This window comes from Haliaeetus albicilla, chromosome 9, assembly GCF_947461875.1.
Source record: "Haliaeetus albicilla chromosome 9, bHalAlb1.1, whole genome shotgun sequence".
Lineage (NCBI taxonomy): Eukaryota > Metazoa > Chordata > Aves > Accipitriformes > Accipitridae > Haliaeetus > Haliaeetus albicilla.
In genome coordinates, this window is record NC_091491.1 from 32,747,578 (window position 1) to 32,774,736 (window position 27,159).

General features: G+C 50.2%; 3 protein-coding genes across 13 annotated transcripts in view; 1 reads left to right on the top strand and 2 right to left on the bottom strand.

The window, feature by feature from the left end:
• Window positions 1-1,920, bottom strand: part of PDE6D (phosphodiesterase 6D) — a 45,208-nt gene extending 43,288 nt beyond the window's left edge. Inside the window, exon 1 of the mRNA XM_069793042.1 lies at window positions 1,672-1,920. Coding sequence (XP_069649143.1) covers window positions 1,672-1,920 — 249 coding nt within the window. The remainder of the gene's footprint in view (window positions 1-1,671) is intronic.
• COPS7B (COP9 signalosome subunit 7B) lies at window positions 1,859-21,179 on the top strand. Of its 11 annotated transcripts, none has more exons than XR_011326209.1 (9): window positions 1,859-1,997; window positions 4,103-4,278; window positions 5,503-5,578; window positions 7,117-7,205; window positions 7,795-7,997; window positions 9,286-9,391; window positions 10,896-15,875; window positions 16,711-17,519; window positions 19,098-21,179. XR_011326209.1 is itself a non-coding variant. In XM_069792499.1 (7 exons), exons 2-7 carry the CDS (start codon window positions 4,117-4,119, stop codon window positions 11,052-11,054), a joined length of 795 nt encoding a protein of 264 aa, XP_069648600.1. In that variant the 5' UTR covers window positions 1,859-1,997; window positions 4,103-4,116; the 3' UTR covers window positions 11,055-21,179. The 11 variants fall into 11 exon arrangements, 2 of the variants coding, with proteins under 2 accessions (XP_069648600.1, XP_069648601.1); XR_011326210.1 differs by having other exon boundaries at window positions 16,711-16,816; window positions 17,347-21,179; XR_011326214.1 differs by having other exon boundaries at window positions 16,711-16,816.
• Window positions 21,177-25,156, bottom strand: NPPC (natriuretic peptide C). Its single transcript, XM_069792501.1, has 3 exons — window positions 24,930-25,156; window positions 23,065-23,392; window positions 21,177-21,627 (listed from the first exon to the last, which is right to left on the bottom strand). The coding sequence occupies exons 1-2, from the start codon at window positions 25,020-25,022 to the stop codon at window positions 23,078-23,080; spliced, it is 408 nt and encodes a 135-aa protein (XP_069648602.1). The 5' UTR covers window positions 25,023-25,156; the 3' UTR covers window positions 21,177-21,627; window positions 23,065-23,077.
• Window positions 25,157-27,159: the final 2,003 nt, after the last annotated feature.

A 27,159-nucleotide genomic window follows, 5' to 3' on the forward strand; every position in this document is an offset into this window, starting at 1 on the left:
GGTGCATTATCTGCTGCCTAAAAGGGACCTGGATTGCAGAATCACAAGGGGAAGAGACAGGGTGAGTCAAGAGATAATGCCAACATTAAAAGATAAAATGGATTAACATCTCCCTGCACGCAGAAAGCTGCGTGGGTGGAGCAAGAGGTTGCAATAGCAGTTTAAAAGGGGATGAGACAGCTGGACATCCTCGTATTTTTCTGTTAAAAAAAAGAAATCCATCCCAAAAGCTGAGCTTAGCTGATGCTATCCTCCAAAGTCCACATCAGTCAGCCAGGCCGGCTGTCCGCAGTCAGGAGGTGTAAGGACAGCCTGACTAACAGACCCTCCTGGCTGACCTACACAGGGCTATAACGCAGCTGATTTTCACCTGCAGGCTCCAGCAAGACATAGCAAAAGTGATCCATGGGAAATAGCTCACAATCATATATTTCCATTTCTAGTTCAGCCTGGGATTTCAGCTTTAACGACTCTTGAGACAAACGAGGCCATGCACTGCTTGCCCAAGGCAACTATTCCAGCATGTCTGTAGGGTGACACGAACTGTGGTGGAGGGCCTGTTTAGGATGTGATTAAAGAGGTAATTCTCCCTCCCCGTGCAGATGAGATCTAAGCATGGCTTAAGTAAATTACTGAATGGCTTGTTATAGCCCTGGCTGCATTCCCTTGCTGCGCGGGGCCTGGTTTTTTACATCCAATTTGCTTTGAAGCCCAGAGTGTCACAACAGCATCCCGACACCTGCATCTCTGTGCTTGCCTGACACCCCTTCTCTGGAAGATGGGACCCCGGGGACCCACTGCGGATGGCTCTGAGGCGCAGGCTAAGCCCCATCAGTTTTCCTAATAGTTTCTGATGTTCATTCCCTGAAAGCTCCCCCCTCCTGACGGTGCTGGTCCATGGTTTGATCTTCAGGGACTAGCTGACTGAAAGCCAGAAGCACTTTGCTCTCAGCTAAAGGATTTTTAACAGAAGCACGCTTTATTCACAGCGTGGCACAGAAGAGTGTACAGACCTCAGGGAGGGTAACAACGCCAAAAGCCCTCTTGTTTCTACCCCTGGTCTTCTATACCCTCAAGATCTGTGTCCTGGAGAGGACCTCAACCCCTCCAGCTCCCTGCTCCCCCACATCACAGACCGAGCTCTGGCCTTTGGTTTGTCATTTGTATGAGCCATTTTTCTGTGGAGTTTAAAATCAGTTCTAGCACCTTGTGGTCTTTCACCCCATCTCTTGGCATTTTTCCATTCACACCCCAGGAGGACTGGCCCGAGGGGCTCAGCTCGTAGCCTCCGTCGTCCTGCCCCGCGCAACCGTTCAATCTAGTAACGGCCCCACTTCAGCTTCTCTGACATTGCCCGGTTCTTGCCGTAAAATGGAAGTGTAATCCTCTCTGAAGGCTGTGGCGCATGCAAGGACTCAAAAGAGGAATGGGACCCGTACCTGTGAAACAGACCTGCGCCGCCACGCCATCAGAACAAAGAACGCGCGCTACAGCGTGGCCTTACAACGGCGGCCCTTCGCACAGGCCATTTTGGAGTGCCAAAACCCCACGACGCTGCCACGGCACCTCACATGCCCAAGAGAGAGAGGCAGAAACTTCGCTCGCTTGTCATTAAAACAGCTCCTCGGCACGCGGTGGAGGCGGAGAGGCGGCATTTGCTCAGGCATTTGCCGTGCCAAAGCTCCGCGGGAGCCGCCGCCAGCACAGCCAGCCTGCCGTGCCCTGCTCCGGGGGAGAGGGGGGCCCAGCCAGCTTCACCCCCGCCGCGAACGGGCGTGCGCCGGCCACAGCCACCCGGTTGCCGAGGGATGCCGGGGCGCGGTGCTCGGGCCCTGTGGCCGCCCGGGGACGGAACGCTCCTCCCGCGGCCGCGCGTTCCGGGGGAAGGAGCCGCGCGCGGGACACTGGCGCCGCCATCATGGCGGCCTGAGGCGCGGCGGGCACGGCGCCGGGAGCCGCAGGGCGGGAGGCCAGGCGGGGAGGCCGTGAGCTGAGAGGTAACGCCGGGGGAAGGGAGGAGCCGCCAGCCCGCCCTTCCGCGCACCGACCCTTCCCCGCTCCTCGGCCGTGTCCCGGCGCTGCTCGGGCGTGCGGCTCCCCGAGCCCTGAGAGGCGAGCGGGGACCGGGGTGGGTGGTGAGGGGCGAGAGGGCCCCGCGGCGGGACCTCGGGTAAATCACCCTCCTGCGGCGGGGCACGGCTCCCGGCCCGGCGGGGCCCGAGGGCCCTGCCGGGGGTCTGTGGGGACGGGAGGGTCGCGGGGCCTGGCCGCCTCCCTCCTGTGGGGTCTGCGTGAAGCTTCCCGCCCTGAAACCCCTTCAGGTACCTTAGAAAGGCGGCAGCAAGGCGTGACTGAGGGGAGAAACCCGGTTTATCCCCGTGTGTGGGTGGTTGTAGCCTTTGGGCAAGCTTCGTTGAAGTGTCTCGCGTTTGTATTTCAGTCGCTTCTCACCAGGGTAAGTCGGTTGTGGAAAGAGCAGCGAGGTAGTGCCGGTGAACACGGTTGTGCAGACCGGTTGCAATAGCAACGCAGTTGTCTGAACGTTAACTTGGAAAGAGGCAAAGAACTGGCATTCCTTTCCTAGCAGGGCATGGATAAAGCCAACCAGTCTTTTGTAACCTCATACACCAGCATGTGTTTTGATTACCTGTCAGGGAGGACAATAACTCGGGAACCATGAAATCTGGATTTCATTCCCAGCTCAGTCACTTCATGCGCTCTCTTGAGAAAATTGTCAGTCCTCTGTGTCTGTTCCTTATCTGTGAGCTGGGAGATCAGTACTGATGTACCCTCAGGTGTATTAGGAAGCCACAGTGAGTCTTAGTGTATTGCAGGGATTTCTCGGTCCAAACTGAGGTACTCTTCAGTCAGGCTGTACATGTGCCTTTGATGAAAAGAATCCCAAAGAGACTTTACACTGAGAACCGAGAAATCTTTGTGTGGAGAGTGCAAAAGATTGCCTGCTCAGTTTGGGACCGTTTGTACCTGCAGGTGTAATGGAATAGACTAACGTGTATTTTTAGAAGTTGACTAATACAGGAAGCTGGCTGCATTGCCTTCGCAAGTCTTGATTTGGTTAGGCATGGTAAAACAGTGCAAACACCTGTGTGACTGTACTACCCCCACAAGGGCAGATGTTGTCCCAGTGGTCACACAGAATGAGACAGGTTCTCTGGTGTTTGGTTTTCTTCACCAGAGTAAAGGTTACATGCTATACTTGATAATTATCCCATACAAATATAACACAAAAAACCCCTTATCTGCTAAATTCTTTGGTGTCTGAATAATACGCTTTGGAAGTTTTTTCTTAGTTGTTTGTAAACAAACAACTTGTTTTGTTGAATTTGTTAATAAACAGTGTTTTGCATTTCAAAAGCAACATGTGGGTGCTGGGAGACAACATGCACACCAGAAATGTCAGGCAACAGCTAAAGACAAAGAACCTCTCTTCACAGGGACTGAAATAGAGCCTTTGTAGAAAGGGTATTTTCATCACTTAAGCTTTCCAGTTAACCCAGAACACTTTAACTGTACAGTGTAGACTAGTAAGCTACTTAGAGGCCACAGTTCTTTTTGCCTTTTAGGATCAGAAAGCAACAGGAATTATATATGTACGCTTTGTCTATAGCTGATGTCAAAGGAAAAGGTACGATGTATGGGCCTGCAAGGTGGATCAGTTCTTCACAGAGAATTAAGTTAGTTGCTGGTTTGAAGCTATGTGATGAGGAAGGAGGAAGTCTTAGCTGGCCTCTAATAGATGTAATAATAAACACCTTTGCAATTGGCATTATTTGGCAGCATCAGTAGAAGGAATAGTCTGAAAAAATCTAAGCTCCTTTCCTACTAGCAGAAGTAGATCCTTTTAGGGAATTGACCAGACAGTCTGCAGAAATTTTGCTCAGATACTGCGTGAATCATTATTGCTCCCCAGGTAAATCAGCAGTTGAACCTGCTGGGTTCCTGGCCTGCCCTCTGAATGCTGAAGAAAAACCTGGCTCTGCCGACACCAAAACGTTACTATGCTGAGCGTACCTGCTCATCCACCGCCAGACAGAATTCAGCAGAGAAAGGATGTATTAATATCATGTTCTTTTATTGACAGATTGAAAACCTAGAATGGCAGGAGAGCAGAAACCATCCTGCAATCTTCTAGAGCAGTTTATTTTACTAGCCAAAGGTACAAGTGGCTCAGCTCTGACTGCTCTTATAAATCAAGTGCTGGAGGCTCCTGGGGTTTACGTCTTTGGAGAACTATTGGAGTTAACAAATGTGCGAGAGGTAAGAGATGAGTTTCTATCCTAATACCCCTTCTGCACTCCTGGTATAAGGAATCCCTAGAAGTTTCCACAGACAGCTTGTGCATGAAATTTCTGTGCTAGGAAGGGCCTGGTGCAACTTATCCTGGCTCTGAGAGGTTTGCGTATGAGAGATTGACGTTGCTTTTGCCTCTATGTATTAGATGTTAAAAAATACCTATATAAAGCTTTGCTACCTTAATGCAATTGCTAATACAGCAAAAACCTGGCAGCAGCACAGTAACAATTTTAAGAAGGCACCTAGCCAGCCAACAACGAAAAAAATCCCTTTCTACTGCTTCGATGTCCTGGAAAGCATAACTTCAATGCTCTCCAAAAGCCTTCATGAACAGACGTCTAGTGTATCAGGCCTGGGTGGTAACCAAATCCAAACCATTTCAAACCAAGGTGGAAAGTGAGTTCCAGAGCTTTTACTGAGAACGCCTCGCCAGCACCCCCCTCTGCTACAATGAGAGAATCTAGGTTGAGTGTCTCTGCAGCTGGGGTAGTGTGGCTTACAGCAAGTCTTGCTTTCCAAACGGGCTCTTAGATATGCTGAAAAATGCCTCTATGGTTATTCAGCATCAACTTGCAAGTACTGTTTTTTTTCCTGGATCTGTGTGCAGCAAATGGTATTAAAAAAAACAAACCAACACTCAATAAAAATCACTGCTTGGTGCTGCAGTTATTCCAGTGAAGTGTTTGCATGTGAGAGGAGTGCTATTACTTTCAAATACACTCCACTTAAAATATTCTAGCTTGCTTTGCTTTGAAGTTTTTGTGCCTCTGCAGGTAAGCTGTCTCAGTTTTCCCAGTAATGGCAAGGATGCTTAACCAACCAACACCATTGCCTGCTTCCTTGTCACTTGATGAGAAGAGCTGGCCCTGTAGGATGTCAGCTGAAATTAAGAGTTGCCTTTTTCTTTTACCTCCTAAGGTGTCGCACAAAGCAGTTGACAGTCCAAACTGTAGTTAAGTTCTGGTACATAGAAATGGCTGGATCATCTTGACTCTAAAACTGCTGAAATTTGCTGCTGCTCAAGAGGCCTCGCAAAGGGTTCAGCTCTTTAAGATTGGGACATAATTGCTCTTCTGGGTACTGCTTGCACTATGTAGACTTAAAACATTCTCTGGAGAAGTTGCCTACTGGGGTTGTGTTGGCTGTTACCGTGTTACATGGAATTTCTTTTGTTTTCTTCCTATCCAGCTTGCTGAAGGGTCTAATGCTGCTTATTTCCAGTTGCTGAACCTGTTTGCATATGGAACATACCCAGACTATGTCGGTAAGAGACTGCCGCCTGTTTGCAGAGTACAAGACTGCTTTGCCTTTTAGAATTGCCAGAGGAGTTCTTTGCTTTCTGTGGTACCTGGTGTAGTGTGGCTGGGTGAAAGTGTCCAGGAACAGAATTTGCCTGGGAGGAGAATGGCTCATAGGGGTTCTCTGGGTCATATGTGCTTTTTAATTGCTGAAATGTGGAGGAAGGGCTAGAGACTATGGTGGTTTACTGGTTTGGATTGGACTGCAGCACTGGATGGAATTGGTCTGTAGCAGGGTTCATTGATGTTCGCAGGCCACTTACCTCTGCAGAGTGCAATTTCAGACATCTGTTTTGAAATTTAGATGACGCCGGTTATGAAAGCTGCAGAAAACTTAGACAAAATTGTTCTGCATTATTTATAAAAACCTATATAGTTTATGGGATAACCTTTTATTTTGTTATGGCATTGCTGAAACAAAATGAAGCATTTCTTAGCTAGAATACAAATCGAAATAATGACTTTTATACAGCTTCAGAAGGACTATGTGTGAATCATCTTACTATCTGTCGAGGTGTGCTTTTATCTCTGGTGCTTATGCTTCCATTCTGCTACAATTGAATACTTCATTTGTGAGTAGCAGCCTAATCCAAACCATTACAGAGTGTAACATAATTCTGTCATACTGCTGGCTATCACTGTGGTGGATAAGCTATCTAGTTCCTGTAAGGAGAAATGGCATCTGTAAGTGCAAGGACTGGAAATTCCAGTGGCTGTGGAACAACATGAGCCTCATGAATTCTGTGACTGATTAGAGCATGTTTGCTGTGCATGAGTCTTGCGTCCCAGCATGTGACAATGCAGCTCGTTCTTCCTTTTCTAGTGAAGAAAGAGAAAGGGGGAAAAGTAGTCAAAATGTAGAGCATTGAGGTGGGATGGATGGGAGAACTTGAGTGGCCCTGAAACACTAATTTCCATTAAAGCAGATATTTTAAAGAGTTTCTTTGCTTTGGAAAGCTGCCAGTTTCCTTTCTGTTTTTAAATATTCATGAGGCACATGGATGACAGTGAGGCCATCTAGATTAATAATTTCTCCTCTCTTCCTCAGCCTGGTACTTTACACTTTCAACCCTAAATTCTGCAGCTCTTCAGAGAAATAAAACATTTACTGTATTTACAGCCAGATGAGCAAAGGGGCAAGATTTTATTCTGTCAGCTTGTTAATGAAATAAAAATGACTTGGTGGTAGAAACAAAGCATTGACCAACTGTTTTGGTAGGACATCACTTGTGTAGATGTGAAGTATGTTCTAATTCCAAAACTAGAATTACTAAAGAAGCAGAGAAGAATGGAATTGCCAACTTGTTTTTTAACTTTTCCCCTCTGTCCCTGGGTGTGCTAATCTGTCAGCAGCAGCAGCTCTCTCTGCTCACCAGCACCCACAGTAGCTGGAAGAATTCAGCCTTTCAGGGTTTGGTGTAGTATAACTAGCCTGAAGTTCTGCAGCCTGGATTACATAATCCTTGAAGGAAAGTCCTGAATCTTGTCTTTTTAACATTAACAGCAAACAAAGATAACCTGCCTGAATTAACAGTGACTCAGAAGAACAAGCTGAAACACTTGACGATTGTAAGCCTGGCTTCCAGAATGAAGGTAAAGTACACTGTGTATGATAGCAGTTGTCTTCTTGTTTGGTTTTGGTTTTGAAAATGGCATCAATTCCACAGCATTGAAGTTGTATCGGACTGCATGAGTACTCATGAAAAATCCTGCAACTAGGAAAGTACCTGTAATGTACAGTGTCCTCTCATGGGGCATTTGGGACATTAACTTAATGGACTTCCATGGATGAGATGTGGGGGTGCCTGAACTGCCATGCAAATTGGTCAGGAAGGCCTGGGAAACTTTGTATGGCTTCTTTCACTGCTGGAATTGTAGAATCATTCTTAAAAACATGACTTTTTGTTCAGAGAAAACTAAGCAATACTCTTAATTTCTTCTGCAATCCCATTACCTTTTTTTCCTCCAGAACGTGCTGTGCCAAAGCTTCAGGGATTACCAAGGTTGTGTCAGAATATTATGTAGCCTAGTAGCAGGCGTTTGTTCTGCCACAATCAGTTACTACTGTATTTGCAGGTTAAAGTGTAGGATACAATAAACATTTGTGTCTTGACCTTCTGGGACTTAGCTGTTCATTTTGGCTCTAGGACTGTTAACTTATTCTTGGACTTGCTGTTTTTAGTGCATTCCCTATTCTGTGTTGCTGAAGGACCTGGATATGAGGAATCTGAGGGAGTTGGAAGATCTGATTATTGAAGCAGTTTATACAGATATTATCCAGGGAAAGTTGGATCAACGAAACCAGGTGCTAGAGGTGGATTTTTGTATTGGCAGAGACATTCAGAAGAAGGACATCAGTAACATTGTCAAAACGCTCCAGGAATGGTAAGTGAGTCTCTCCACCTTCCTTGTACATAGCTTGTCCTATTTTTTTCTTATTCCTCAAAGTTTCAAGTGCTGGATCAATTTCACCATGTTCCATTAATCAGGAGTCTTATGTTGTAAGTAGGCACTTGGAGGAGGAGTCTATTGGGCAAGTTTTCCAAGATCCCATCTAGGGTTCGATTTGTGTTACATATCAAGCCAAACTATACTAGGTCTTGAGATTCTGCTCTCACTGTATGTAGTTTTTACATGGCAGAACCCTAGCAAGGAGTCAAGGCCTTTACAAACAGACGTTCCAAACTGGACTCATGGTCGCATGGAGGGAGCCACTCCCCTTTCTGCTGTTATACTTGATAAGGGAAACAGAACTGTCTGTTACTGTTCAGCCTTTTTCACTGTGATGAGAACTGCATGGGCTAATTCTAGAGAACCACAGTTCTTTGGAGGGGATGTCTCTTCAAGTTTGAAGTTTCAGATGCCTTTGTTTGCCTTTTCTTTGTTCCTGCAAATGCAGGCTGCATGCAACCGTGTTGGGACTGTGGTACTATCTTTTTGTACCTTTGCCAGGAAGCTGCTTCTCATCTTTTTGTGGGATTCCCTTCTCACCCAAATTCCCCTGTAGACTGTGGAGCTGTGGCAGGTTCTGAGCTGACTGGGAAGTGCTTCCTAGTTGCTGTGGTAATGAGTGCATGAAAAGTAATTAAACTGCTGGGAAAATATGCTGTCCTGAGGTGGGGGCAGGTTTTTTGCTTCTCTACTCCAATTCCCTCAATCCCCTCACGGCGGGAGGGCTCTGGCAGCTTCCAGGGCCTTACAGCATTGTTTGGAAGGTTAACAGTGAACCCACTGCCAATTTCTTTTCTGTCCTCTCCAGTTACGAGTTCTGTGTTGGAGGAGTGCTCTTGTCTTTTGAACACTTAACAGGCAGGGGGATTCTCTCAATCTGACTTTTTTGTTTAATTTTAAAATTTTACTTGCTTTTGAAAAATGCATTGCATCCCTGTTTAAGCAGTAATTCTGATTGAAAAGGAAGTTGAAAGTGCATTGAACCTGCACTTAGTTTTTGATGGGCAGGTAAGAGTAACATGGACTAGCTGAAGAATGCTGCAAAATACCTTGAGTAAACAGCAAAGCTTTTTCTTGCCAGCTTTTTGGAACTCTAATCTTTAAGCAGGAAGTATAAATTTAATAATCTCCTAAACTTTTAGGTGATCATGACTTTTCAGATTGCCAGATTGAGCTGCTCCAGAGAGGACTCGTAAACACTGACATTGTTTGTATCTTGCAGGTGCGATGGTTGTGAAGCGGTTCTTTTAGGAATTGAGCAGCAAGTACTTAGAGCCAACCAATACAAAGAGAACCATCACCGAACTCAACAGCAGGTAGAGATGGAGGTGGGTACAGAGTCACTTCATACTGGTCTATCCTTTTTGATAAATGTTTGTTTACTGAAGAAAATAAGCTGCTAACACCTGGTTAATGGTCATGGCTTCTCTGAAGTAGGCTAGCAATCATGCAAATCAGATGTGGTAGTTTGGGGTAGGAAGAAAACACATCTGCTTCTGTTTGCTAGTAACACCACAAACATCAAACTTGCCCACTCTGAGTAGGTTCGTACTTTTCTTTATAAATTTTTATAAATTTAGGCTAGGTGGCTGCACTAGCTGTGGTTTCCTGAATTGATTTGTTAGGAAAAGTGTGCTTTTAACACAGAGCTTTGATGCAATTCTGTTCCTTTTGTACAAGGCAGGAAGGAAAAAACAGTTCTTTTTGTTTTAAACCTGAAAGTGTAATTAATAAAATCTCTCGAGTCTCATTGCTTTTGCAAAAAGTGCTCTCAACAGCTTCCTTTGGGATCTTTCTCTTGGGGTCAAGTTGAGCACCCAGACAGGGCTTTGACATGCTGTCTTCAACAGCATGACCTGGGAGCGCTCCTGCCTCTGCTCCATATGCAGCTAGGCAGTAGATGGCAGCACGGGCACATGATTTTAGCCCCTGCTGATGTGTATTTACTTGTGAGAACAAATCTTGGCTAATACAGCTGTAAAGGTGAAAATGGTCCTCCCGAGACACTTGCTCAGGGTTTATTTCTTGCAGAGTGCTGCATCCCTGCAGGTTTATGTTTGCCTTCTGAAGCAGCATATGCTTGGCGGCTTGATTGGCATCCGTAGTGCATTTGGTTTGCCAGATGCCTTTGCCCTGGGTTGGCACACCTGACTCCTAAACTTGTTTTGGCCTGTGTTTTTTTGTTTTGTTTTGTTTTGTTTTGTTTTTAAGGTTTGCTCATTATATTTCTGGTGAGCCCTACAGGGTTCCAGGGGACAGAGTGTGGTGCCTGGTGCTGTATCTCTCCTTTTCAGCTAGAGTAGTAGAAGCTTTACTGCTGCCTCCCACAAAACCAATTTCTGTTCCTGCTTCTAGCAAATATCTGTGGCTCAGACAGCCAGCTAGGCCAAATGGCATTCTCCCTTTTCAAGTGCTGTCCTAAGCGTAAGTTTGTTTTTTTCACAATCTCCTTTGTCCTTCCTGCTTCTGGCCAACGTAATGGTAGAATGGCTGCCCTCTGCACCAAGGCAGCAGTATGTCCCTGCAGCCAGCCAGAAAGGTGGTACAATATTGTGTCGTTGTCTCTTAGGAAAAAAAAACCAAAACAACAAAACAGTGATCTCTAGTTACTCCATATTGGACCCAGACTGGAAATATTAGCAACTCCTGGCTCTAACTGAGGATGAAACATTACCTTTAATAAACTCAAGTACAGAGCATGTTTCTGGTGGGAGAGTTTATTTCATAATCTCCACTCTATACTCCAGGGTTTTTTCAATGTGTTTATGGACAGAGTTTCTACTGCGAGGGGAGGAAGAAGCAGGTGCTGATTCACTGTCTCTTCTTGGCCAGGTCACAAACATAAAGAAAACATTAAAAGCTACAGCCTCGTCGTCGGCACAGGAGATGGAACAGCAGCTGGTAGAGCGAGAGTGCCCTCCACACACAGAACAAAGGCAGCCCACAAAGAAGATGTCCAAAGTCAAAGGGCTGGTCTCCAGCCGTCACTAGAACATACCATCTAAATGTCATTCAGCTAGGAGTGACAACAGGAGGAGCAAAAAAGGGCCTGTGTCTCCTTTTTCAGTGGGTTCTGGGCCAGTCACTTCCAGGCTGGCAAATAAAAGCCCTGTTTGATTGCAGCTCCCAGTTAGCAGCACCTGGCTAAGTTACACTGTGCAGCCTCTATTAATTTCCAGGGTGTCCCTGTTCTGGCCCTGTAAAGAGGGACTTCTAAAGAGAGGGACTAATGAAAAGGGGCAGGAAAAAAAAAAAAAATATCTGTGAACAGTTTTGCTCCCTCCCAGCCAGTCTCATTGCTGCTTAACCTTGAGGAAGCTGCTCTGCTATGCTGTACTAAATCAGATCCTGGGAGAACTTCTGTAGCAAGTGTCTGAATCCCAGGGTTGAAGTGTGGCTACCAAAGCCAGGCTGGGAGTGAGGAAGCCATCAACACAGATCTTTTCATTCCCAAAGGGACCGCAGAAAGGTTTCTAGGCCAGGAACTGCTTTACAAGGAAGTCTTCAGCCTTTCCACTACCCCTGTCTATTTTAAACTGGGGTGAAATTCGCACTACCTCGCCCTGTGAAGATGAGATTCAGTGCTGGGCTGTTTACTTAACTGTTTGTTTACTGCCCTTACTAAGCCCTTTAATCTCTCACAGATTTAAAGCACTGTTCTGCATCTCTGAGGCATCAATACTATAAGGAGGAAGCAGGCTGCTCTTTCAAGCCTTCCTTCTTGCAGGTGGTTAGGGGCATACTAGAAACTGTGTTCCTTCTGAATGTGATGTGACCTCCCAGAGCTGCTTGTGAGTTGTTTCCCCTATTGATACCTTCAAAGGGTAATGCATTTGCTCTTCCTTGGATGCTAGCGACAGTGGTCTGCATGGGAGAAGAGCCCGTTTAGCATTGTGGCAGGCTAGTGGCCCAGGACCCACTGGCAGGGGTCGCAGCAGCATCCCCTTGCTGAAGCAATGGACTTGACTAGGCTTTCTGAATTTTGAACACTTTCAGGTTGTATTTTCCTCCCTTTTTTTGTACGTTGTTGTGATTCTAAAGCATTTCAGCCTTTGTTTTGTGTTTTTTATTTGTTACAGACTAACTTCAGGTGATTTGCACCTAGTTTGGCAAGGTGTGGGTTTTTTTTTTAGGGGGGAGGATGGGGTTGGCATTGAAACAGCAATTCACAAAAAAGCACATTTTAGAAAAAAATTAAAAATGCTGATTTAATGTCAGAGTGTGGAGTCTTGGCTTTGAGGCTGCTTTAGACTCGTAGTCCAACAGCACTTGTTCACTTGAGCATTTACTTGGTTCTTGATGTTATAGTATCAGAAGGTCTGACTAATCTCCCTGATGCAGTGGCGAGGCAGGGAAGTGCTCTTCCCATTTTGTCAGTAGTTTGTCCAAATTTGTGCAGAAGGATCTGTGGCAAAGCCAGTAGCTGAGCCCAATGTCCTGAGCCTGAAGATCTTTGATGCCTGATTGTGGAAGGTTTGTAGTTGTGCTCTGACTTAGGCCAATCAATTCCTTCCTCTAGGTCTAGCAGAGCACTGCTTTGTAGTTCAGCCCCTGCATTTCACTTCACTCCATGCTGTAAAGAGAAGGGCTTTCCATGAGCAGGCAGGAGAGCTGTTTAAGCAAAGGACTGTGACAATGCTCCAGTCCTGCAGCCAGCTGTCACCTGCACTTGCTTGTGCAATGCACGTGCCTTCCTCTTATTGCTACCAGAATTCTTTGCCATCTGTGTGTTTTTAGTCCTCAGTCACAGGACTTGTACACTTGTGAAAGTAAATTCCTCTCCTTTTCTTCTGCAGTGCAGGCACACCAGCTTCTAATCTTGGGAGGTGGATCTAAATACCTCCCATCCAGTTGCCTCTGGGTCAAGTCCCTTGGTTTCTGATTCTCTGCCAACTCTCTCTCCCCCTAGAAATGCTAGCCAAAAAATTCCTAGGGAAGGATGTTAAGTGAATAAACCCAGAGCACGAAGCCTTCCCCTATATCTTAAGGGAACTGTTTCTCAAGCAGTGGCAGTACTAGTTTCTGTACTAGCTTCTCCCAGTGTTTAGCTGACAGCTTCTCAGGAGGTGTAGGTCGACTTTTTGTGCCCAAGTCTAATAGATCTGTGTGATGGAAATGAACTAAGTCCGTTTCTGGCTTCCTGCGTGGACAGCTGCAGTGTACTGGTCATCCAGTTCTTCACTAGATTTGACTAGTGAGGAGGGGTTCTGTGGTCCTCACTAGCTGTTTTCTTTCCTTCCCATTTTTAGTATCAGTCCTGCAAAGAGACAGGAGGAATACAAATGCCATTGGAAGTCATTTTAGCTCCTCGGCAAGCCGCAGTCTGCTGGGGAAATAGATGTGAATTTGGCATCCTTGGTGTTTATTCCCTGCCAGTTACAGGAGTCACATTAGTTTGCTGAAGCTTCTTTAGTGTTGGAAGTTTCTGAGTTTGTTCTTACGTTTTTGCTGTTCTCAAAGCCTGGCTGGGGGTGAAGATCTTATTTATGCTTCGGTACACATTGCCTTTGATCAGCAAAGAAGCAAGGGAGGAAATAGCACTTTCAATAAAGAGCTGTCCCATGCTTGACAGCGACAGAGGACAGAGAAGGGAATGGGGTATTGGAGGGAACTGAGCTGTTTGCATGTTTGGCTTTCCTGGTGTGCCAGCAATGCGCTTGGTGCCGCAAAAGGAGGGGGGGTGTCTTTGCAATGAGCCCAGTCTGAGATGAGTCATTAACAAATGACATGCACAGAGTACCTGGGGGAGGCAAACAGCTCTGCAGCAGCTGGTTAATGAATCTGGCTTGAAGGAAAGAGTTAGAAGCTATTCCAGGAATGAAGCAGAAGGCATAGTTGTTAACAGGGAAGGATGCAGGAGGTGCTATGCTGTTTGAGAAGGACAACAGATAAAGACTGCATTGACTCCCTGTGAGTGCAGGGAGGGCAGCAGCTCGGAGCAGAGTTGTGTGAATTAGGGGCTGGTGGGGGCTAAATTGCGGAAAATTTCAAGTGGGAAGTGCCTGGGGAGCCTAACTGTGGGCAAGAGGGAGATGGAAGCAGAGGTGGATTTGATGCAAACTCCCATGTATTGCTTGTGCCTGCTGGAGGCAGCTACCGCCGTTTGTCTGAGCACTGCTGGACACTGCTCCCTGATGTGGGGAGAGCATCCTGCCCTACTTTGTTTTATGGCAGCAATGGGCTGCTCCAGCTGCAGCTCACTTCAAGATTGCAGCAGGACAGAGTTTGAGCTATTGAACTTCTGTTTGCAGCTTCCACCCGGAGGGAGACAAAGTAGATGGAGCTGCCTTCCCTCTGCTCTTCAGGGCTTTATTGTCTAGCTTCGTGTTCTGTAGCTCCACTTGTACTAGTGCTTGTTTAATATGGAATTGAGCACTGAGCTGGAAAATGGAAGAGAGGATCTCAGCTGATTGCAGTGCTGGTAGACTGCCCTAGCCCTAAAGCTGTGCCTCATGCTAACAAATGTCCCTGGCATTCCTGCTGTGACTCAGTTGATACCAGCTAACATCAGGCAATTCTGGAACATGATAAAGCAGTGCTGATGTCAATCTTTTTACAGAAAAAAGTTTTGGCTCGAAATCTATTGTTCTTTTATTTCCCTCCTCACCTCCTTAGATAAGTTGAATGCTAGCTTAGTCTTCTGTCGAGAGCAGGAGGGAAAATCAGTGATGCTGACAGACCCTTTTGTGTTCAGATTTGCGACCCATCCTGCAATCAGTCTTGTGCAGACTTCTGAAATCCCATGGGTGCTTGTGGAGCTGCATGCAGGCTTGCAGGTCTCTCTCCATGGATTGGCTACAGGAGTAGGACCTGCAGAGCTGCTCTCCAGGGTGAAGCTGGGGAAAGTGAAGCTTTTGTTCCCATAGAAGAGAGTGGTGGTAAGAGATGGCCATTTTCCCAGCAGCACTGCAAAGTGAATTTTGCTGAACAGCTTTCTCTTCCTGGAAGAATGGAAAATGATAAAGAATCCAGTGGGTGTCTTTGTGTTTGCTTGTAGTGTTCTGCTTATCCTATGAAGGGAAAATGCATTGGTCCTTGTGTGCAAAAAGGAAGTTGGGCTTACTCATTGCAGGGGAGGCAGAAGGAAGAGTGCCATCAGCTTTGATAACTGTATCAGAATGTAACAAATTGCATGGGTGCACCAGACTTTTCCTAAACTTTCAGTTCCGTACAGGTTTATAGGAGTGCATCTAAGCTGTTTAAAGAGGCCTCCGATTTTTAAAACCACATAAAGCCCACTTCCTGCTGGGGTAAAACAGTCAAAGCTTATGCATTCCTAGGTGTGTTGGTGCTGCTGTTTGTTACTTCAGTATCTGAGACTGTTGCAAACTTTGCAATGGGGAGAAATGTTGCTCTTTGTTATTCTGAATAATGGGCAAATGGTGAAAGTAAAGAACCTGCCTCACAAGTATAAGGACCTAGCTAGCCATATCTGACACCTACTCCCATACGAAGTTTTCTGTTGGTTCCCTGCCCTGCCCCACTAAGTCCTTTATAGCATCTGACCTAATGCAAGGGAACCAAAACCTGAATCTCTCTAGTTTATTTTTTTGTTATCTGAGAGAGAGTAACCTAGGGGCATCAGGAAATGTAAATTAAAGTTTAGAGTGATCTCAGTTCCTACTTGTAACCTCAACCTTGTATTTTTATTATGGAATTTTAACCTGACAGTCTGATTGAATTTCTCGGCAGAGTTTTTAGAAATATGTCATTGTTTCACTCTGCTCCATGGCGAAGGTCGGTGTCTCTCAGGGACTGTTGACATTTTGCTGATATTCCATCAAGTTTGGCCCTACCACAGAGCTACCAGAGGTAAGTGATTGAAGATAGAGAGGTGTACTGTAAAGGAAGTGTATTTACCCCGTAGCCTGACTTGCTGTACCCTGCTTCTTAGTGGCACTGTGGTGGTACCTCCATCTCTGATTAGTGAACCAGGCAAAGGATTGGGCAGAGCAGCACTTTGCTCCCTGTCTTCAAATACACAGGCACACATGCTGCAGCTTCCCACAGTGTGTAGACCTCGTGAGATGCTCTGATGTATTTGCTACAGGCTACAAATTGCATGAGTGTGATAGCTGTGACCATGGCTTTTTCTCGTCAAGAAGACAAGATGTCCCTGCTCTAGTGAATGAGCATGCACACTGGAAATTCTAGGTAGTAATATGATGCCATAAGGTCATTTAACAGTCCTGAAATGTGTATTTCCCCACAGAGCGCAAAATAATTTGTGCCAGTAGTCCTTGCTTCAAGTAGTTGTAGTAGAAGATAGGACACCCTTCCACAGCTCCAGGTCTCCTATAGAAAGACTTGTGAATCTCAGTATCATTAGGGCATTTTTCAAATGCTTGTGCACACGCGATACCTCTGTGTTTCCAGAATAGCTGATTGTGGTGGGTGAGTGAAGCCTTGGTCCATCAGAGATTGGCCTTTTTGCCAGTATTTTGAGCTTCTCTGACTGTAGGGTTGTATCTTCATGGGTATGAAGTTTGGCAGTTGTGCTGTCTAGCCCTCCAGACTCTTCCTGAAGATGCTGTTTATCTCACCAACCCTAATGTTTCACTTACAGTCTCATGATCAGCACAGTCCTAAGGGTGCCTTGCACTGATGCAATAAGTAATGTCTTGGTGTTTCATTGTCACCTTCGCAGCTGTTAGAGAGCACCAGTTCCTACAGGATCACCCGCCAGCTGTGATGCTATTCCTTTTACATCACGACTGTGAGATGACACCTCTCCTTGCTGGCAGACAAGCCAGGTGGGTAGGCATTGCTCCTCAGAGCTGTTCTGCATCTAGGGAGGCGGAGGCTGTTGCCTGGTTTAGCATAATGGAAATCAAGGACAAGGACAGTGTTACAAATAAGGGGCAAAGCACAGAGCTCTGTTCTGTTCCAGCTCTGCTACAGCTGCAGAAAGCAACCTTGGGCAAATCAGCTCCTCAGCTGCATTTCCCAGGACAGCCTCTCTCTTGCATGCTGACTCTGTGACAGAGATCTGTAAAGTGCTTTGGTCTCCTGGCTGGGCGGAGGTTCATTGTTAATGGAATTGAAGATGCATGTATACAGGAGGAGGGGAATCTTAAAGCTTTTTAAGCTTTTCTAGAAGTCATCTTCCTCCTATGTACCATACCATTCTTTTCCCTGATGCAAATGAGGTGGTCCACTGTGGGAATATAGGCCTGGAGTATTATGGGTAATATACCAGGTTAATTATGGAGGGGGCAGGAAAAATAGCCTGTGCCGTTTTCAACAATATCAAAGGGATGCTACCTAATGATTTTCCTATTAGCTCTTTTCCCAGCCTGCCAGAGTCACTGCAGAAGTGTCATTTACAAAGGCAGTTTGCAACTCATTACCCTGGATTTTCACTGTAGTTCTGCTCCAGAGAGTGTGGGCTTTTGCTGTGTGCCCCAACCTAATGAATTGCCTGATTCCGTTAGTGCTGCCATCCCTTCTGACAAGGTTAGTTGCTGACTGACAGGAAGGTGCCTGAATTCAATTCCCTTCTTGTTTTCAACTTGCGCTTGTGTCAAGCGCAGGCTCCCTCTGGAAGCTGCCCTGTGATCCCTTCCCTTTGTTTTTCTGCATTCTGAGGGAAGCAGCCCATGCTTATAGAAGTCGTAGAGCAAGTGGCAGGGGCATGTGTGCTGCTGCCCCAGCACTCCCTGCTCAATGCCTGAAGTCCCTTTCCAGGTGGAAAATTCCACTGCTCTCCTGCTCTGGGGCTCTGGGCTTTTCTTTTTCGTTGTTGGTTTGGGATTTGCTGTCACCTGAGCTACGCTTTGTAACCTTTCAGCAATAAATACCTTGGGAAGGCTGCATTAATGGTACCAGGGAAGAACGTGCAATGTGGGCCGGGGGAACAGAACTGATTTCCCACACATTAAGAGGGCAGCTGTGTTCCTGTTGTGGGGGCTCCAAGGTCTACTCTGGCCTGTTTGGGCTTTGCAAGGCACTTGTACAACAGTGCTGGAGAAAGCTTTTGTTCTTTTTCACTAAAGAGCAGCGTGCTTTGTCAGGCTGGGGGCCTATGGCTCATCTCATGCTAGGAATAGCTCCTGGAGAGGAGAAATCAAGACTGTTCCTATGTCGTGTCACAAGTACTCCCACTTGGAAGCTGAATGTGGCTACTGCTTGTTCAGCTGGTAATGCAGAAAGCTTGTAGGTCCCATGGGTGCTAGTTTGACCTAAGTGTGGACAGAGGAGCTTGGGACTCCTGCTACCCTCGCTTCCAGGTGTGTGTATACACCTCTGTTAAATGCCATTCTCTGAGCCTGCTGTTGAGGTGTCAGATGCCACTCCCGTGAGGCTGCAGCTTGCATTCAGGACAGCTCTTGCTGTTCATTTATGCTGTCTCTGGGCTGGGATGTGGCAAGGGAGTGTTCCAGTGCCAGCCCTGGATGCTTTTACTGGATGTCATGAGGATTTGACCTAGCTGGCCCACAAGGGAGGCAGTGACGTGAGGTCAATTTGTTTATGCTGCACGTGATGCCTCCTCCCCTCTTAATTAGATTCCTGTGGCCCCTCTTTCCTGCTGGCCTTGTTTCCTACTGAGCCCTGTCAGGGAGACCCAATTGTGGCCTTATCAGGTGCTTGCTGTGCTCTAATGAGCCGTTTCCATTTCCCATTCTGGCCTGTCCATCGAACCGAGGAAGGTGCTTGTCAGCACTCTGAAAACTGACCTGTACTCACAATGCCACTCTCTGCCCATCAGATCCACCGGTCTGGCTGTGCCACGTGGATGCTAAGGTTGAGTGGATCTGAAAGTTTTCCCAAGTGCTCTTTCACCCCTGAGTGCTCTTGCACATCAGCTCACACCCCCGCCATGGGCACAGTGTTCCTGTCCTGCAGATGGGAGACCAGCATGCTGAGGGACAGGGTGACTTATCCCTGGTCAGAGCGGAAGCAGCAAAGCAAGGAGCCAAGCTGTTATCCTGTCCCTCTGCACAGGGAGCTCTTGCTCTGATCACTCTCCTTCTGCCAAACTGTGTCCTTTTGCAATGCAGCTTTGTCCTTTTCCTTGGGCTTGCTCTTTTCCAGGAAGCCCAGTGGACAGAAGGAACCCGTGCTGTGGGGCTGCGCTTTTCCCTTTGGACTACGCTGCAGAGGAGAAACGGGAATCCAGACCATACGCAACCCCAGGCTGTGATCTCTGGGATCTCCCCCAACCTAAACTCAGGTTGTGCCTCACTTTGGTGGTCATATTTTGTGGATTGAATTCCTGAGACTGAGTTCCCTCTGCTCTGTTGAGGAGAGACCCTCTGTCACCAGGCAGATGGTTTCATTCCAGCTCTGGCTTTGCAGCAAAAAGCCAAAACTGGAAGAGGAATTGGCCCCACCTTGGTCCCAGCCTGGTACTCTGTTGCAGTCACTACTCTGGCTTCATGCTCAAGGACCAGGACCCTGAGGGGGACCTGCATACCATCTTCTTACACCACTGTTCAGACCTGATGTGCAAGGTCTGCACAGTAAGTGATTCCGTATTGTCCCTTAGGTTTGCTGGGTGACAGTGGACAGTCCCCTCTAATGGGCATCTCTTTAGGAGCTCCTGGTACAGCCCCTCCTTCCCTCTAAAGGTGTGCAGAGCTGGTAGGGTGACCTTCATGGGTGTTATATTTGCCTCACAGAGCCCTGACAATGAGTTGTCATTACCTACAGACATCTCTGGAGGGTTCTAGCTGACCTTCAGTCAGGGCATGAGCTGCCAGCTGCCCGTCCTGCCTGCCTTCCTCCCAGCCCAGCCTCCCAGGGTCTTGATTTTGTTCCCCATAGGCAACGTCTTTCGTCGTCTGTCAGCTGCTGCTCCCCATCCAGCTGGACTCTGTGGGCACTGCGAGGTGGGTACCTCTCTGTGATGGAGGCTTTGCTCGTATGAGGCTAGAAATGTCACATGCGTGCTCCTAACCTGATTGACCTGTTGGGTGTCTGGATGAATCTACTTGTTCTGTAAACTTTAATGTTCTCTAATAGTTGGGGAGAGTCTGGATGGAGGTTTCTATGGTTTCCTGGTGGTTGCTACAGAAAAGGACCTCTCTGCCTCTAGGTCTTGGTGACTTTCTTTTTGCCCTATCCTAGGCACCGGAGCCCAGCAGAACATAATGCTTGTTGTTTCCCAGCCCACTACAATGGTCAGGGCATAATTTGTGACTCCCGTCACGGCTGGGCTGGGTGCCTGCCACTCTTTTTCCTTTTTCTTTTTTTTTTTTTTTTCTTCTTCTTCTAAGGCCTCTTTGAAGAATGAGACCAAAGAGCCTTCATGCAGGAGTTTGTGTGTTTGCTGCGCTTCCCACCCCCTCACTTGCTGTTTCCTTTAGAGCTCCAAGTCATTTTAACGATTTATTTCATGCACTTTACATAGCAAGAAGCTGTAGCAACAGCTGTGTCCGTGAATCCTTACCAGACAGCCCTCAGTATATTTTGGTCTGTCTATGTATTGTCCCAGGCACAGTTAAATAAATCTCTGCTGGAGGAAGGGACTTTACAGCTTAGCGGCAAAGGTTTGGCGAATGGGAATGTCAACAAGATACTTAGTGAGCTGCTGGATTCTAGAGTAACAGCACCTCTGGCATAAAGCTCTGCTTCCGTTAGTGCAGCTGGGGGCCAGATCCAGCATGGTCTTTTTCTTGCTGTCAGCAGGGACTGTGTCTCCCTACAGTGCCCAGTGATAAAGCTATAGTTACGGGACAAAATTTGGACCCAAACCTGCAGACTGGAAGTGGTTAAAATGTGTCTAGGCCAAATGCTGTTCTTGTTGCGCTGCTATCAGTCTGGATCTAGGCTATTGAACATGATGGGCTTATTTCCACTGGTGCTGTTCAGGATCTGGGCATAAATGAGTTGCCCGAGGCCATGTGCTCTCTCAGGGAGCTCAGCTGTGTTCTGCAAAGGCTTGCAGCTGCATGCAGCACCAGGCAGGATTTGGTCTGTCAGAGCATCACAGGATTGGGTGCAAGTTTACTTTTGCATATGGGATCAAAGCTTAAAATATCGGCTGGCCTTTCTCTCGCTCCTGACTTTTCTAAAACATCTGAACAATTTCTTCTTTAACTCTGTTAAAATCAATCAATCTGACATTTAAATTGTATGTGAATTTGATAAATAAAGACAGGTTACAAAATGCCACATGGAATGATTTTTTTTTTTTAAGTTTTTCAACTACTTAGGACAAAAAATGTTACAATGCTTGACTTTTCATTTAGTTACATAAATAATTTTTTTATAAATATCTCTTTATAAACAATATATAAATAGCTTTACAACATAAATACATTTATGCATGACATGAATTTACAAACAGCAACGTTATACAGCTGGCTTCATCAGTCTCTTGGAAAAAGCACTGTCCCTTGTCTTGGTGAGTGTTTGTATATATAATATATATAAGATAGAGAGCGCTTTTTTAAAAAATAACAAAACCAAAACAGCTGGTGCCATGACTCCTCGTACCAAAAAGAAAAACACAGCCACATCTTTTGTCCATTCCAGGGGGGGTCTCTGCTTTTGTAGGCGTTGCCTGGGGGATGGCCCTGCCTGGCCACGGTAGGAGAAAATGGACTATGGATTCAAAGCCCTGCGAGGAATGAGAACAAAGTGCCTGTTAGTTCTTGCCATACAACACCCTTACCCGTCCCAAGATGAAACCCCTGTGAGAATAATCCTAGCATGGGGCCAGGGGATGCTGAAGTCAACAGAAGACGTTTCAGCTTTTTTGCTCAAGCTGAAGCTCACTCTTTGCTTTCTGGCTATTTGGTATTTAGGGGAGAGGCTGAGGGAAGCATGCTGTTCCTCCTGGCCCAGGGTCTAGCAGAGATCTCTTTTTTTTCTGATGAGAATTTAACAAGAGAGGATGGGTGCGAGCTGGCTGCACAGTGTGCGTGTGCTTCTTAGAGCCCTGAGTCGGGTGATTCCTTGGGAGTACTGAGGAGCCACTACACGAGGGAGCAGAGGAGCAGCACCCATCCCTCCAGGCAGGGCCATGGACCAGCGCTGGCGTCCTGTGGGCACCGTTGGGCCCTGCTCTTCCCATTGCTTTGCAGAGCAGCAGGATGCCTGGATCTGGTCCCCTCTGTGCCTGATTGTGTTACTGCAGGGTCAAGGCATGTCCCTGTGGGTGTGGCAGTGCCATGCCGTGGGGAGAAGAGTGAGTGGCCTGGGCTGCAGTGGGCAAGCGCTTCCCCAGGTGTGAGTTCATCTGCCTGTGACCTGCTGGCAGGGACCAGGCCAGACTGGTGCCTCGCTGCCTGGCTTCCCCCCATCACCTTTGGGAAGAGCTGGCAGGGGAGGAGCTGCCGTGTTCCTCCTAAACTGGTCACTGCAGGGAAATGATGCTTCTTGCCCACTGGCCCCTAAGCACAGTGGCTGTGGAGTGCTGTGGGAAGAACTTGTCCCAGCGTCCCGTAACTTCCTCAGATGTAAAGTCTGAGTCAGGAAAGTGCTACCCTTGGCTGTCACCACAACTAGGAGACACCTGGGGCACGTGTGTATTGTTTTTCCTTAAATTAAGGGAACTGGAGCATGGCTGAGACAGGTGCCTCACTAATCGTCCCATCACAGGCGAGTAGGGGGTACCCTGCCCTCCTAACACGCGTCCATAGGTCACCTGTGTCTGTCAAGCACAGGGAGCAACTGGGAATGTATGGCTGCACTGGAGCTCCTTCCGCATCCTCCTCGGAGCCTGTGGGTCTAGCTCACGCAGAAAGGGGAATCTAGCCTGAGCTGCTGCGGGAGCGCTGAACTACGGCCGGGGTCTCTGACCCTTCTGCAGAGGCAGGCAAGCCGGGCAGCAGGAGGGTTGTTGGAAGGGTGGGAGCGCAACCGAGGCCGACTTCGGGGTCCTCCTCTCTACCCACCAGCAACGCCGGGGTCTGCAGGCGGCTCAGCGGGCTGACTACATGCAACCCTACCCGCTGGCATCTCGCGTACGGCGGAGCGGCGCATCCTTCCCCGAGCGCCCCGCAGCATCCACCCACCCACCCACCGTCCCGTCCCGTCCCGTCCGTGCGCTCACCGCCAGGGGTCCCTCAGCAGCCGAGGCCGCTCATGGCGCCGATGCGGTCCAGCTTGAGGCCGAAGCAGCCCTTGCCCAGGCCCTTCTTATGGAGGCCCTTGTGGCGGCGGCCCGGCGGGTCCTGCAGCAGCCGCGCCCAGCCCGCCCGCGGCCGCGTCTCGGCCCGCGCCTCCCGCGCCTCCCGTGGGCCCGACCCGCCGCCGCCGCTGCTGCTGCTGCTGCTGCTGCCGCGCTCCTTGTCCCGCTCCTTGTCCCGCTCCTTCTCCCGCTCCGCCGCCGCCTCGGGCGGACCCGCCGCCGCCGCTGCTGCCGTCGAGCCGCGGGAGGCCTGGGGGGGGGGGCGGGAGAGGGTCAGGGAGCCGCCGCCCCACAGCGCCCCCCGCCGCCCCCCTCAGCCCCCCCGCATTAGGGGCGGGGACCCCCCCATTAGGGACGCGCAGCGGGGTCGGTGTATCCCCCCCCCCCACGATGCACGGCGGGGATTGGGGTCTGTGCGCACGTCGCCCCCCCCCCCCCCCCCGCCCCGCCAGTGCAACCCATCACCCCGCGACTGTGCCCAGGGCATCCTCCCCCCTCCTCAAATCCATGCTCCTTGCCCTGGGGTTGGAGCATCCCCCCAGCCCACACCGGAGCGGTGCCTTTCCCCCTGGACCCCCCCCCCCCCCGGCACTCTCCCGGTCACTGCGTGCCCATCCCGGCTGGGGTCACCGCATCCCCCCACCAAAAAAGGGCTGGTGGTGCAACACCCCCAGCCGTGCTGCTGTCACTGCACACCCCCACCCCCCCGGTAGTCTGAAGGGGCTTGAAAGCTGGCAGGGGACGCAGTGACCAGTTGGGGGGGGGGTCACTGCATCCCCTGCCATCTTTCAGGCCACTTCAAGTTATGGGGGGGAGTTCCTGCCCCCAGCTCAGCTCCGGGAGAGTGATACTACTCTGAGCAGCCCTCCCCACATCCCTGCCCTGCAGAGTGTCCCCAGCAGCAGTGGGGAGATCAGGGCTCCCCTTCCCTGCTGCCCCCTCCCCTAATTAATGCCCCCTCCCCTAATTAATGTTCGCTGGGTCCCCCCACTCCTCCAGTTCTGACCCACAATTACAGGGGGCACAGGCCCCCCGTCTGTCTCCCTGCTCGGGGCTGCTGCCCACCAAGCCCTGGGGATACTCACCCCCATTCATCTCCCCGACCCCCCCCGTATCACCCCTTTCTCTGCAGCCTGCACCCCAGTTCCTTACAGGGACACCACCAGTCCTGTCCCACGGCTGTCCTGGGGCACCCCTCAGTCCGTGTCCCTGCCTCTGCGCCCAGCCCTCGGGGCAGTGCCACCCAGTGTCAGTGGCCTCCGGTGCATCCCTCCTCCTCAGCATCGCAGGACACCCAGCTCCCTGGGACACCCCCTTTTGGGGTGCCCCTTCCCCGGGGGGATGCCCCGGGTGTCCCTGCCTGGCCTGTTTGGGCAGGGCTGCCCAGAGGGCTCTGGCCTCGCACCCTGCCCACCGTGCACCTGCTGCCCGTCCCACTCCAGGTCTGTTTCCCTTCCCCAGTGCCCGGCACGGAGCGGAGTCCCGGGGTGACACCGGGGAGCAGACTGCCGCCCTCCCCGGCCCCGATCCCGCAGGGTACGGGGCACACGGCGTTCCCCTCCAGCCCCTGGTTTGGGGCTGACATCCCTGGGACACGCACGCTTGGGACAGGCTGGAGAAGAAGCAGGGGGGTCCCCTAGCAACTCAAAAAGCCCATGGGGAAGGAGGACCCCACTTTGCACTGACTCTGCCACCCCAAAGTCACCCCACATCTCCCCCCTGTGCCGTTAGGACCCTCAGCGGGACGGGGAGAGGAGGGAGAGCCGGGGGGGCAGTTCCAGCCATACCTTCTGTGGGAGCTGAGATGCCGGCTTCGCCTCCAGCCTGACGGAGAGCAGAGCGAGTAAAAGTCCACCAGCCAGCAAGGGTGAGATCTGCATCCTGCGAGGCCGAGCGAGAGGGGGGCCGGGGTGGGGGGGGCAGTGGGAAGCCAAGGGGAGCCCCGGGGAGAGGCTGGGACCGACGGGAGTCAAAGTTCAGAGCGGAGCCCCGAGGTCCCTCCTGCCGCCTGCGAAGTGCCGAGCTAGTGAACTTGGGCTTTCTGCTTCATTCATTTTATAACCCAACCTGCTCGGTGATGTCATCTAAACAACCAGGTCCAACCCGGCCTCCCACTCCACAATAGCAGGAATTTAAAGGGGGGGGGGGTGTCCCCTCTTCCCTGGCAGGAACAAATGACACATCAGCCCAAGGCAACCGGCTCAGGGAATTGGAAAGCAGAAAGGGAAAGCGGGGGGCATTTGGTTTCATGCCCCCCACCCCCAGACCCCCCTGCAAGCTGTCTGCCCTTCTCTTGCCCAGCCACCCCACAGCCCCTCCGCTCCCCCCCACGTCCCTGGTGACCCCCCCGTGGAAGAACATGGGCCAGCCTGGGGTGGCTGTCGCAGGCTGGGGGGGGGGGGTCCCCAGTGGGGGCTTAAGCCCAAAAGACAGGAATGAGTGCGAAAAGCACTTTTTTTCACATCCAGGATTAAATCTGAACCTGTCTGTCCCCCAACTCCTCTCCCAGGTCCCTGCTCAGCAGGAGGGGGGACACTGCCCTCCCTAGCAGGGATGCTGGGGACACAGGGATGCAGGGGGCAGTGGCACTGCTTGAGGGCACCTTGGTGGGTCCCTCAGCTTGGAGGGGGTGACCTGCTCCCTCTGCTCTCCTGGGAGGGCTGGATGGTGTCCCTGGTCTGGGAGATGGGACTTTCCACACACCCTGGGGACGTACTCTGCAGGGCACAGTCAGTGTCACAGGGTCTCTGCTGGGAACAGGACCCCAAGGGCTGAGCCACCGCAGGGCTGTGCATCCTGGCCTCCTCCTCCTCCCGGAGCTGGAGGGTGTGCGGGAGAAGGATGTGATCCCTGTGGCTCACAGGGGCTCTGGGGACACGGTGGGGGCTCCCCCTGCCTCACCCTTCCCCTCCAGCAGCCAGAAGGGAAGGATTTGTGCTGCTGCTACTGGTGTGCCTGGCACCAGGCAGCTCTGGGGCTCCCGTTGCTTTTTGCCCATGGAGCTGGCACCATCCCTGGCACCCTGGCCAGGGGGGATCCTCTTACTGGGATCAGGCCAGAGGAAAGACACCTCTCTTTGCAGAAGTATGCAGGGCTGGATTGCACCAGGCTGGATTTGCACCCTAAATCCCTTCCCTGGGACCAGGGAAATGCTCTGCTCTTCCCCCTCTCCCCAGGGTCAGCTCCAGGCTGGTCCCTTCCTCCTGCTCCTTTTCTTGCTCTTTCTGGGCTCTGCTTATCCCCAGATCCCTGGGGAGTTGCGCCCGCTGGGGAGCCATGGCTCTTTGGGGGTCCGTGGTTTTCCTACTCAGGAGCAGGGAGATGTTTCCTCCTCCACAGCCTGGGCTACTGGGCACGGGACACTTCAAAGGAGATTGGCTTTTCAGCTCCATGTGAACGGGAGCTGGAAGGAGAAGGTCTCGGTGGTTTTTCCATCGTGCCTGCCAGGTGGAGACGACTTGGACTTTTTGGAGTGTAAAGTTGTGCTTGGGCATTTGTCTGCGTGCAGGCAGAGCGAGGTGATGGAGTCGGGATTAGAACTGACCCCAGGTGCCAGGGAGCTGTGGGTGCAGGCAAGGAGCAGAGAGAGGCCCCTTCTCTTGGGCTTCAGCTCTCGTCCCACCGAAAGCATAGCTGAGATGTGACATCCAGCCTCGCTGGGGTGCAAGGAGGGGGGTCTGCAGCACTAGCCCCTTTGGCAGGGCTTGCGCAGGGGAAAGGGGAGCAGCAGGCAGCCGAGCCCTCCATCTCCGCAACCTGGGGCTGTTGGGGTGCCCAATGTCACCAGCGGCACAGCAGCTGACACAGGGTCCTGCCATCACCGTCCTGGTTGTGCTGGCTCCTGCCCTGATGCTGTGGGCAGTCCTGCCCTGCGGCTTCTCCCAGGGGGACCCGGGACGGGGAAGAAGACGGGGTCGATGGCTGGGGGGAAATGTCACGGCGTGGGGAGGAAGGGCTGCCTTGCTTGTCACCAGCCCCCCCGCACACTGTGGGATGTGGGGTCGGGAGCTGTATCAC